General features: G+C 37.7%; 1 protein-coding gene across 1 annotated transcript in view; it reads right to left on the minus strand.

Annotated features, from left to right (window-relative positions):
• LOC107741413 (FERM domain-containing protein 5-like) overlaps nt 1-12,057 on the minus strand; it is a 27,157-nt gene that overhangs the window by 6,309 nt on the left and 8,791 nt on the right. Inside the window, exons 2-10 of the mRNA XM_016554135.1 lie at nt 3,481-3,585; nt 2,957-2,999; nt 2,718-2,796; nt 2,443-2,540; nt 2,186-2,309; nt 1,948-2,035; nt 1,710-1,798; nt 1,536-1,599; nt 1,353-1,444 (exon numbers count right to left, since the gene is read on the minus strand). Coding sequence (XP_016409621.1) covers nt 1,353-1,444; nt 1,536-1,599; nt 1,710-1,798; nt 1,948-2,035; nt 2,186-2,309; nt 2,443-2,540; nt 2,718-2,796; nt 2,957-2,999; nt 3,481-3,585 — 782 coding nt within the window. The remainder of the gene's footprint in view (nt 1-1,352; nt 1,445-1,535; nt 1,600-1,709; nt 1,799-1,947; nt 2,036-2,185; nt 2,310-2,442; nt 2,541-2,717; nt 2,797-2,956; nt 3,000-3,480; nt 3,586-12,057) is intronic.

Genomic DNA, 12,057 nt, shown 5'->3' on the forward strand with positions numbered 1-12,057 from the left:
TTATGCTCATGTGTTCTGATAATAATAGCTTTCTAGGACTAAACATTATTTGGATAATTGGTTAAAAAAAATAAAGAAAGTTAAATATCTTAACCCTACTGTTAGACCTACCTGAAAAACTAAAAAGCAATTTATTTAATTCGAAGGCCTGTCGTTATTTTTTATTTGTGCTATCATTATTAATTTCTTTATTTGTTCTTCTATTACTGACTGCTTACTTGTCCTTTTTTATTAAATTCAAAGCTATCTCGTGCTACTGCACCAAAATTACCCCACTGTAAAAAAAAAAAAACACTGAGTGAGCAAAAATATGTGAGATAGCTAGTTATAATGGTAATTAAAAGTGTTTCCCATCCGGGGTGCCATCTGTCGAGAGCAGGGGTGCCGTGTAAAAAATGTTCAAAAAAGCATCTATTATATAATATCCATTTCTGATGTCGCCAATAATTAGAGATGCACCGAAGTTTCGGCTGCCGAAAATTAGTTCACCGCTCAGGTTTCACTTTCACGTGGAGTGACGCTCTGCGTATTATCCCGCTCTATGCGTGTGCGCTCCGCTCAGCTCCACTCATACCGTTCATGCGAATCGGAACAGCAAAGTCCACTCAAAAATCAAGCTGACAGGAAACATCGATGTAGTACAGTATTGTTTCTGTCTGCAATAGCCCTACTGTGTTGTAACATGGTGTGGTATATGGGCAACTCTGGTAACGCTGCCCTCTCATTCATTGATCTGCTAACCGCTATGTTATGCTCACGTGTTCTGATAACAATAGCTTTCTAGGACTAAACATTATTTGGATAATTGGTAAAAAAAAAAAAAGTTAAATATCTTAACCCTACTGTTAGACCTACCTGAAAAACTAAAAAACAATTTATTTAATTCGAAGGCCTGTCGTTATTTTTTATTTGTGCTATCATAATAATGTACAGTATGTGGACAATAATGTGTTTTTTGAACCTTAAACCGCATAAACACATTTCATTACACCAAATACACAAAATAATGTTCTTTTTAGCAGCATCATATGACCCCTTTAATATACTGAACTTTAAGTAACACTGTAGCCCGCTTTGTAAGTTTGTTGAAGCCAGTTACAAAAGTCAGTTACAAAAAGAAAAAAGAAAAAGAAAATTAGATTGTTCTATTTTAAATCCATAAAGTAAGACTGATTACCACTTGGTTAATTGATAGTTGGCCAAACTAGTTCTTAAGACAGTCTTAACAGTGGATTTGTTTATGCAACTGGCTGAGAACCACTGGTCTTGTCTAATGCACATATGTAAGAAGTTTATGTCCGTGTTTGAGCTTAATTTCAGCCTGATATGTCAAGAAGGTCATGTGAACTTACTGGTAGAAAGCTTGGTTTTCCACCCCACACTTCCATAGATGCTTGCAGGCCTCAGGTGTTGGAGTAAAGTAAGTCAAGATGATCTTCTGATCCTTAGTAAAGGTCACAGGGGGTCAGTAAGTGTTATTTACTTTTGACTATTTGTTCTTCTGCATTACATGGGGCTGCCTTGATTTCACCTACCTCTTGATGAGTTGCATATATATGAAATGTCTTTCCTTCAAACTTCAGTTTGGTCACCTCATTCCTGTACAATATGACAAAACACTGTTATAGTTATTCATAAACACACAGTCATTGGATCTTGACTGCTAAGCAAATGAAAATGATATGAGAGATTAATTTCCCCTCTCTCACCATTTGAGGAAATGAATCCTCCTGTTTCCCTGTAGTACCACAAAGCCAAATGGGGTAAATGAGAGAAATGCTGCATTGCCAGACACATCCTATGATTAAAAAAAACAAAAAAACATTACTGTATGTTTTCACTTCTTTATGAATGTAAACATTAACAGACTACTTTCAGTTAGGAAACTTCTGTTGTACTTTGAAATTATTTCCTGGATATGGGCAGCTGATAAGTTTTGCTACTGACCTTGCTTGGGTGTGGATCAACCCCATATGTTTCAAGAGTCTGAGCTTTCCTTAAGAAATTCAGCTCAGCTGTCTCAGGACTCTGGCCTCTGTAGGAAATGAACAGACTTGTTAATTTGCTGCATTTGTTCTGGGAGATAAATTTCATGAATTACATTTAATCTCTCCATTAAAAACCCAGCGTCCCTTTAAAAAGAGTGACATACTGCATGTGACAGGCCAATTGAATGTAAGCTTACGTCAGCTCGGATTTGTGGATCTCAGCAATGCGGCGCTCCAGGCGCTCAGAATGCTTGGGAAAAAACTGAAACTTAGAGCTGTAACCTTCCGGATGCTTCCCCGGGTCATAATCTCCAATCTCAGCTAAAATAATATGAGGGAGAATGAAACAAAACCAGTGCCATCTTGTCTTACAGTAACGACATTCATATACATCAAAGCCATAATTCAACAAATACTTAAAAAAATGGCTGCTGTGACTGTGATTTGCTGTTACCCTGCAGAATAAATGCGGCCAACGTAGCAGCATCTGAACTTTTGCACAGGAGTCGGCCGTGATACAAATCTCTTTTAATCTGTAGGAAGACCAGGTATCTGAAAACAACACAGAGGACGTATTAAACTGTCACTGTGCTGATCATACGTACATCAGAGAATTGTACAAGTCTCTGTAACTTGTGTAATATAATTCCATATAGTTCTTTCTTACTATATATTGCTCAACTAAATATATACATTTTGAACAAAAATAGACTACGTAATGAGCCGTACCTAGTGATCTCTTCTTTAAGAGTTGCAGGGTCTGGAGGATAGAATTTAACACGCAAACACATAGTGTAGGGTGGCTGGGCTAGGACATAAAACATTCACGTAGATATAATTAAGCAGTCAATATAACCTTTTGACATTTACGAGGGATGTCAATGAGGGATATGAATGCAAAGATTATTCTTTTCACAGCATGTATAAGAAGGATGAAGCTGGGACTTTCCACATACAATCTGACTTACATCTCATTTGTTTGGTAATTGCCTTGCTAAACTCCAGCCAATGCTGAAACAACAGAATCAAAAAGAAATTATGTCTATAATGCAGATAGAGATTCTAGTTTAACACATTGTTATGACCAGAACTTGTCAACTGATGACTGTTCACCACATTACATATCTATTGCGTCACACTTTGCAGCTCTTCATCTGAATATGCATGTGATCATTGGGTGTCCTGCTTCAAGCTCATGCACAAACATTAACATTGATACATTCATCAGGAATGGTTAATTAGGTCAGAGCTAGAATATGTATTAGCATGAAACTTAGCGGGCTAGATACCATAATTAAACTGATGTGACAGGGAACAGGCTGTGATGAATATACAGTCTGATCAGTTGATTGTATTGTCTGAAAGTCTACTTTTTCAAAGTAGTTGACAGGATTTAAAAATATATATATATTTTCAATGCTTTGTCAGCTGAATAATCCACAAGTGTTGTACACTACTAACAACTCATAATATATCTATACTAGGAACTCACCCGTTGCTTGTCTGGGTCCACAAATCTGATGCCAAAATAGTCTTTCTCCAGCAGGTTTAGATGCTGACAGACCTGCTCAAACAGCCATTGAGCTTTTGCATCCCTCTGGAACAGAGAGAAACAGGAATCAACGTGACAATGCTTGTACACGGTCTGTTAACAATGCCTCAGTTCTATAGCATATTTGACATCACTCAACTTTCTTTGCTGACATCCCATTTACTTTACTATTAGCTTTACAGTGTACTCTTTGTAAACTGTGTAATGTTTAGAAACAGGAAAACGGGAATTTTAGCTCTTGAACTAATATATATATTTCTTACATTTTATGCAGACTGTCTGTGAACCAAAATCCATTACTCCCCTTTCTTTTACACAGAATGGCATTAATTTTACCCAAATTCATTCTGTTGATGTCTAATCTCCTGTATTTTTTTATAGTAGGCTTTAAGCAGGGTATACAGCAGATATATAGCACCGAATCTGACAACACAGCATAGAAGACACCATAATGAGTGAACAATATCCATATTCCCCCATATTTCACACATAATGGCTTTAATGTTACCCAGAATCACTCTGCTGATGTCTAACCTACTGTATATTGCCTGTTGTGAACAGCTTCAGATATACAGCAGGGTCACTGAATCTGACAACACATCTTAGAGGTTACCGAAATCTGTTACCCCCTCCCTTTCACACACAATGGCTTTAATATTACCCAAATTCACTCTAGTGCTGTCTAACCTCCTGAATTGTATATTTTAGAAAGCATTTTGCCTGATGTGAATAGCTCCAGATATACAGCAGGGTCACTGAATCTGATAACACGTCATAATACGTTACCGAAAACTTTTAATGGCTTTAATGTTACCTAAATTCTTTCTGGTGATGTCTAACCTCCCATGTTTTATATCCTAGAAAGCATTATCCTCTAATGTGAACATCTTCACACATACAGCAGGGTCACCAAATCCAAGAAAGAAAAAAAAACTGCATTAGAAGTTACCAAAATCTGTTTTACACCCTCTGTTTTACACACAATGGCTTTAATATGACCCAAATTCACTCTAGTGCTGTCTAACCTCCTGAATTGTATATTTTAGAAAGCATTTTGCCTTTTACAGCAGGGTCACTGAATCTGATAACACGTCATAATACGTTACCGAAAACTTTTACTCCCCTCTATTGCATACAATTGCCAAATTATTTCTGTTGATTTTGGTCTTGTGAAAAGCTTCAGATATACAGCTGGGTCACCAAATCTGACAACACAGTATTAGAGGTTACCGAAATCACTTATCACAAAGTGCAGTGGTTCTCAAACCTCTCCATGAAGTACCCCCAGCACTGCACATTTTGTATGTCTCCCTATATCTGACACACCCACTTCAGGTCTTGCAGTCTCCACTAATGAGCTGATGAGTTGAATCAGGTGTGATAGATGAGGGAGACATACAAAATGTGCAGGGCTGGGGGTACTCCAGGACAGGTTTGAGAACCACTGACTTTAATGTTACCCGGATTCTTTCTGGTGATGTCTAACCTCCTGTATAGCCTAAAGCACTTTGTCTGATGTGAACAGCTACAGATAGATATACAGTACAGTACAGCAGGGTCACTAAATCGCACATAATAAGTTACTGAAATCTGTCACCCCCACCCCCACCTTTATTTAATACACATTGGCTGTAATGTTATTTAAATTCACTCTGCTGTTGTCTTTTCTCCTATATTTTATATCCTAGACAGCATTTTTGCCTGATGTGAACAGCTGCGGATATACAGCAGGGTCACCGAATCTGACAAGGCAGCTTTAGAGGTTACCTCCGTTACCTCTCTCTATTTCACACATAATGGCTTTAATGTTACCAATATTCTGTGTTTTATATCATAGAAAGCATTTTTGCCTGATGTGAACAGCATTAGCTATACAGCAGGATCCCAGAATCCATCAACATTAGAAGTTGCCAAAATCCGTTACCCCCCCCTTCATTTCACACAAAATGGTTTTAATGTTAGCTAATTTATTGCTAGTGATGTCTAACCTTCTGTATTTTATCTATCCTAGAAAGGATTTTGGTCTGTTGCGAACAGCTTTACATATATAGTAGGGTCACTGAATCCGACAACACATCATTCCACACCTGGATCTTTGACAGAAATCATGTGGCTCGCCTGGTCTCTCACCTTTACAAAGAAATTATCAATAAAAAATTAGACATCACTAGTTTTCTGCATAAAAACAACCAATTACAACTCCTCTGCTGTACAGAAGTTAATGAAAAATTTACAATAATAATATATCACGTGTCTCGACAGCAATCAGCTGCAAACTCCTTCACTCAGATTCAAGCAGCAATAGCTTGTTTACAGTAATGACGAAAAGAAAGATTATTAGAAGAGCAGCAAAAATTTAACAGTATGTAAAAAGTATGACTGCCTGAAACATATCCTTTTACTGAACTGGTGCTCTGCTGTGCTAAGAGACATTTTACCACATACTTTTGCTGCACAGATTTTTTAATGTCCTATAAATATGTCGTATTTGTGTATGATAATCAGCGCAGCTTTCAGTGGGTGGGACAGTTTTAAATTATTAATAATTAAAGTGCAATAAGCCACGAAAGAGAACTAAATCTGCTATTGACAGGATGCTTTCTGTGCTCGCGCTCCGAGCGGAACATGGAAACGCATAGCCTTTGTCTTCTGTTATGCGACAAAAATAAACCAGAAAGTCTACAGAAAAAGATAAACAAATAAAACAGAAAACAAAAAACAAAGCCAAAATTTTACAACAATCAACTAATTTTCTTACTTTTTCCTAAAGACAGATTCAAGAACCAAAATACTTGGTAATGTATTGCGAGGGCATTACTGTGCAAAGAATTTCTCCATAAAATTTAACAATGTATCATTATTTTGTTATTTACTAACATTAAAGATTTTCTCAACGAATATAGAAATTCACAACATAGTCAAACATTTTGCTTCTGTGTATGTAGGAGCATATAACATCTTTTTGAGACAGCATATAATTAACATTTCTTGGGGCAAATAAAAAAGAACTAATGTCAGACCAAATATTTAACAGGTATGAAACAAATTATCCAAATCTTCCTCATGTATAGCACAAGAAGTGCAGTTGTTGTCATTGTTCATAAATTTTGATAAAGATACATTACATGGGTAAATTTTGTTTTTAGTATTTTAAAGTGTACATCTTCAACTTTGTTCAAAATACAAAATTTATATGGATTTAACCAAGTCTCTTTCCAATTAATATCAGATATCTGTCCATTCCAAAAAATGTCCCTCTAGGTGTTACAACTGCTAGAGGTCAGCCGTAACAGGAAAAGGAAGAGAGTCTCAGTACCAGAGAGATGCTGAATAACAAGGGCTTTATTTACAAATAAGGGTTTAGCATAAGGGGCAGACAAGGCCAAAATAACAAACATTTTTTTTTTTTTAACCTTCTACACTTCCTAAACCAAACTTAAAGAAAACTAAATACAGTTTAAACTTACCTGACTCCCTAAGCCAAAAACAGTGTGAAAAGATGTTCAAAACATCCCTTAACTTGCCAAAAATGTATTTACAAAAGATATATACAAGACGATAGCTAACAGTTCAAAATCAGAATCCAAAATCGTAGTCAATCAGGCGTGGGTCAAGTTAAAAAGAAATATCACAGGTTGAAATCACACTCACAATCTCTCTGGTAAGACACTCTAAGACTTAAACAAACGAAGACAGCAAAACAGCAAAGGCAATGAGCAACAAAGTCACACAATGGCAGAGGTTGAGTGTTTGGGGGGTCCTTATATCTGGATCAGGTGAGGAGAAGAACCAATTGCAGCCTCCAGCAAATTATCACAAGGACACAAACATGCACATGCACAGAGAGAATAAACACAAGAGGACAGAATGGAATCAATGAACAAATGACTCAGGCTCATTACACTAAGAGAGATTTTATATTTAGACTGAAACATTAATCTAATATTTTTATTATTACAGTGAGGGGAGAATAGTTTGATACCATCAATGATTAGTTCAGGAAGTTTCCTTTCGCTACTCCCTAAAGTGGCACGCCTAAACGGTCAAATACACACAGCCAGTCTCAGTGACGTCACAATGACACGTGTTCTAAAAAAAATTGTGCCTACAGTCTCATGTATTAGTGGAATTCTGTTTCTGAATTCTGAGTGTCTGTAACTTTAGAACGGAAAGGTGAGTTCAATACCGATGGGCAAGTGAAGTTTCTTTGTGAAGCTTCATTCGGCGAGTCTGTGCTTAGGACTTTGCGGGTTGCGTACACCAAACACAATTCCTGCAAAGGACTTGATAAAGCAGCATCCGGTTACCGGTGTTGTGCCCAATTTCATCCTTCTGCCAAATTATTACCCCCCTCGTTGAAGTCGCTACATGATTGCCTAATCCTAACCCCTCGCCCACACCTACTCCTAAATCTACCAATACTAGGGGGGTAATAATCTGGCAGGGGATCAGAATTGGGTACAACACCGGCATGGACAGGCACCCGGTTTACTCGCTAGAGCATGCTTAGAGTGTAAGGCTTTCGCTGAGGACTCCCAGGCAAACACATGAAGCCAGCCACCTCCACAACATATAGAATTGGGTGAGGGGAGGGAGCATTTCATTTTCGTGGGGGGGCACACTTTTTATAATCTGAGAAACAGACATTCACCAAAACAATAGCAGTCTATATTAATAGTCTATATTAAAACATATCACCAATACAAGAACAATTTAGATAACCCTAGAACAATTTAAATAAATTAACTACACAAAACCCCATTTGCATTATGCTACTTTGTAAACCAGGTCTGGTTTTATGGGGTGTAACAATTAGTCCACTGAACGGCAAGCTGAGATGAACCCAAGTGCAGTTTATTAACAATGTGAAATCCAAAATCCAAACATACAAACGAAGACTTGACTTGAAGCAAACTTGACTTTGCATGGCATGAACGGACTTGGCCATGAACAGAAACACAACTCACCAACAGCAGGTTACAACATCAGTACACCACAAGAGACAATGGCAACAAGAGGGCTACTTATAGCAAACACTAAGGGTCACATGACAAGAATCAACCAATGAGCAAACAGAACTGAGAACCATGTGACAGGACAATAACCAATGAGGAACAAGACACATGACTTGAACAACCAATCACAACATGACACATGCACAAGGCAGAAATACATGAGGGCATGGGAAGCATGACACTAACATCATGAATGAAATTACAAAATAAAAGACATGAAAACAAGAACAAGAAACAACCCCCCCCCCTCAAAAAGGCGGCTCCAGACGCCTAAACCACCCAAAACAACAAAAGTCCAGGAGGGTGGTGGAGCAGAAGTAGTCCAGGGGGCCGGACGGAGGGGTAGGCCCGTGAAGTGGAACAGGACCTGGAGCGTGGAGCAAAGGCGGGCCTGGAGCTAGGAGCAGTGGTGGACCAGGATCATGGGGCAATGGCAGAACTAGGCTGTGGAGCCACAGAGGACAGTGAAGCACTGGAGGTCCTGGGCCATGGATCAGAGGCAGATTGTGGATCAATGGAGCAGGAGGCCCCCAGGTCAGATCCAGAGGAGCCAGCAGAGTGGGGAGCCATGGCGGAGCAGGCAGGGTGGAGCAGTGACATGGATAGACTACTTGACTGTGACAGAGCAAGAGCAAAGAGTTCTTGAATGGCCTCCTTGGCTGTGACAAGGCATACAGTGAGTTCATGAACGGCCTCCATGGCCGTGACAGGACAGACAGTGAGTTCATGAGCAGCCTCCATGGCTGTGACAAGGCAGACAGTGAGTTCATGAGCGGCCTCCATGGCCGTAACAGGACAGACAATGAGTTCATGAGCGGCCTCCATGGCTGTGACAAGGCAAACAGTTAGTTCATGAACGGCCTCCATGGAGGAATATTTATTTTATATTTATTTTATATATTATATATTTATTTTAGTTCCTATGGACTGTCTAACCCTAACTGACTAACAGAAACAAGGGGGACAGACTTTGACACAACATTTTAAGTTTTCACTGTCTCAACTAGTTTGTAAGTTGACTGAACTAGAGTATTTGCCCCTTCAACTTAAAAAATCTGTTGAATCAATTCAATAACAATATCACATTCTCAACATCACTTATCGCGAGAACTCATGAAGACCATTGCAGACAGAAGATGTTCGTCAGCCATCTTGGTAAGCTTCTTCACAAAATTTGGAAATTTTCTCAGTTCACAAATTTGGCAAGTAAATATGTGTATTTATTGGTTTAATATGTGTAAAATTACCTATGTTGTCCAAGAAGAGTACAAGTATTGTTTAAAGCATCGTATTTTCTAGTTATATGTATGCCAGTGGAAATTTTGCGGCCCTATGAAGCCTCGAAAAATGCACGCGGTTCAACAGTATTTTCCACAAAAATATTATAATATTCTCCCATGCGGTACTGAGCTGAAATTATCTAGAGAACAAAAAATACATTTTGGTATGTATTATTTGAGCCCAGTGCTGCATTAGAGACCATTCAAACAGTGCGAGACGGAGCGTAACTTCTTTAAACTTGACAGCGTCTTATAATCCCTAAAAGACATCCATCAGATACATTAGGGGGGAAAAAACTAATGGAACTGTCCCTTTAATGCAGTGTGGGGAAAGTTACTTTTAAAAGTAATGAATTACAATATTGCGTTACTTCTTTAAAAAGTAACTAATTACGGTACGATACTTTTTATGGAAAGTAATGCGTTACGTTACTTTTGCATTACTTTTTCTCATCTGCCTTGGCCTCATTTTTCTCTCTTCAGAAACAAACAAAAAAAAAGAAACACAAATGTTATTTTTATATGTTATTTTTGCTTATTAGTGTGGTTGATCATCGAAGGTCAGCAGCAAAGATACTGGTTAATAAAATTGATTTAAATACATAAAAGATATTTGTGTTATTATTTAACATGTTTGTGTCATGTCCTGAGTTTGCATTTGATGGTTTTTATTCATTTTGAGGAATACTGAATCTGTTTTTGTGTGAGTGAGATGAGTAAATGCATGTTGACATTTAGTCTAGAACTACAGTAACATCATGTTCACACAGCGCACACGATGCCTCTGCATTTACTCTCAATAACTCTCGACATGAGGACAGGAGAGCTGTCAGTCACCTCCCTCAGAGTTAGTTTAAAGCGCGTACATTTGATATTGCTGACATAACTTTGCTTCAGATGAAGTTCTGAAGGTACAAACTCTTCTTTCAGTTCTCTGAAGTAGTTATTGAAGTGCCTCACCGGAATTTCTCATCTGCCTTGGCCTCATTTTTCTCTCTTCAGAAACAAACAAAAAAAAAGAAACACAAATGTTATTTTTATATGTTATTTTTGCTTATTAGTGTGGTTGATCATCGAAGGTCAGCAGCAAAGATACTGGTTAATAAAATTGATTTAAATACATAAAAGATATTTGTGTTATTATTTAACATGTTTGTGTCATGTCCTGAGTTTGCATTTGATGGTTTTTATTCATTTTGAGGAATACTGAATCTGTTTTTGTGTGAGTGAGATGAGTAAATGCATGTTGACATTTAGTCTAGAACTACAGTAACATCATGTTCACACAGCGCACACGATGCCTCTGCATTTACTCTCAATAACTCTCGACATGAGGACAGGAGAGCTGTCAGTCACCTCCCTCAGAGTTAGTTTAAAGCGCGTACATTTGATATTGCTGACATAACTTTGCTTCAGATGAAGTTCTGAAGGTACAAACTCTTCTTTCAGTTCTCTGAAGTAGTTATTGAAGTGCCTCACCGGAACCCATTGTAATGCTGTGAATATGCTGTCAGAAGTATATTGCATTAGACATACGTTAAAAACTGTATAGGTTTTTGAATAACAGTAATAATAGTTTATATATTGTATAAACAGCCCTGCAATAAATGTTAAATTTGCTCTTTTTTGTTCTAATTTCATGTGTTTTGTAATTTAAAAGCCTCATTTGGATTGTAAAGTATAGGGCTTTGGAAATTGAAACGTAAACTTGTCATGACATTTGACTTTCTCTGTAAAGATATATTTATATATTTATTTTTATTATTTTACAGTGTTGTTTTAACGTGTTTCTGTATTTTTCATATTTTTCTGTATTTTTATTATGATATTTTGGAAAGACTCAAGATCAGCACAGAATTCAAGGATCTTGTGGATGGACCGCAGCCATATACTGCAGCAAGTCCTTTTGCAGTTGTATCCATCAAAGTGCTATTCAGACATAATGGGAATGACTGACACATTGTAGAGCTTGGACAAAGGTGCAAGTAAATTTATTTACTTTATGAGTACACATATTTATTGGAGTCTGTAAGCTTTAAGAATGTAAGGCACATTTTAATGCTTCCCTTTGTTTTTATTAAAGCACACAGGTTCTGAGCAGGAATTCATCAAGGACATCACTGTTGGAATTATAGTTGTGGGTGACCAAAGTGTGCACCATCAATCTGCAGTGATGTGGTCCTGGTAATAAAAGAAATAATCTTGGTGATCAGGTGTTGTAA

Source organism: Sinocyclocheilus rhinocerous, unplaced genomic scaffold (assembly GCF_001515625.1).
Source record: "Sinocyclocheilus rhinocerous isolate Xijiao unplaced genomic scaffold, SAMN03320098_v1.1 scaffold1007, whole genome shotgun sequence".
Classification (NCBI taxonomy): domain Eukaryota; kingdom Metazoa; phylum Chordata; class Actinopteri; order Cypriniformes; family Cyprinidae; genus Sinocyclocheilus; species Sinocyclocheilus rhinocerous.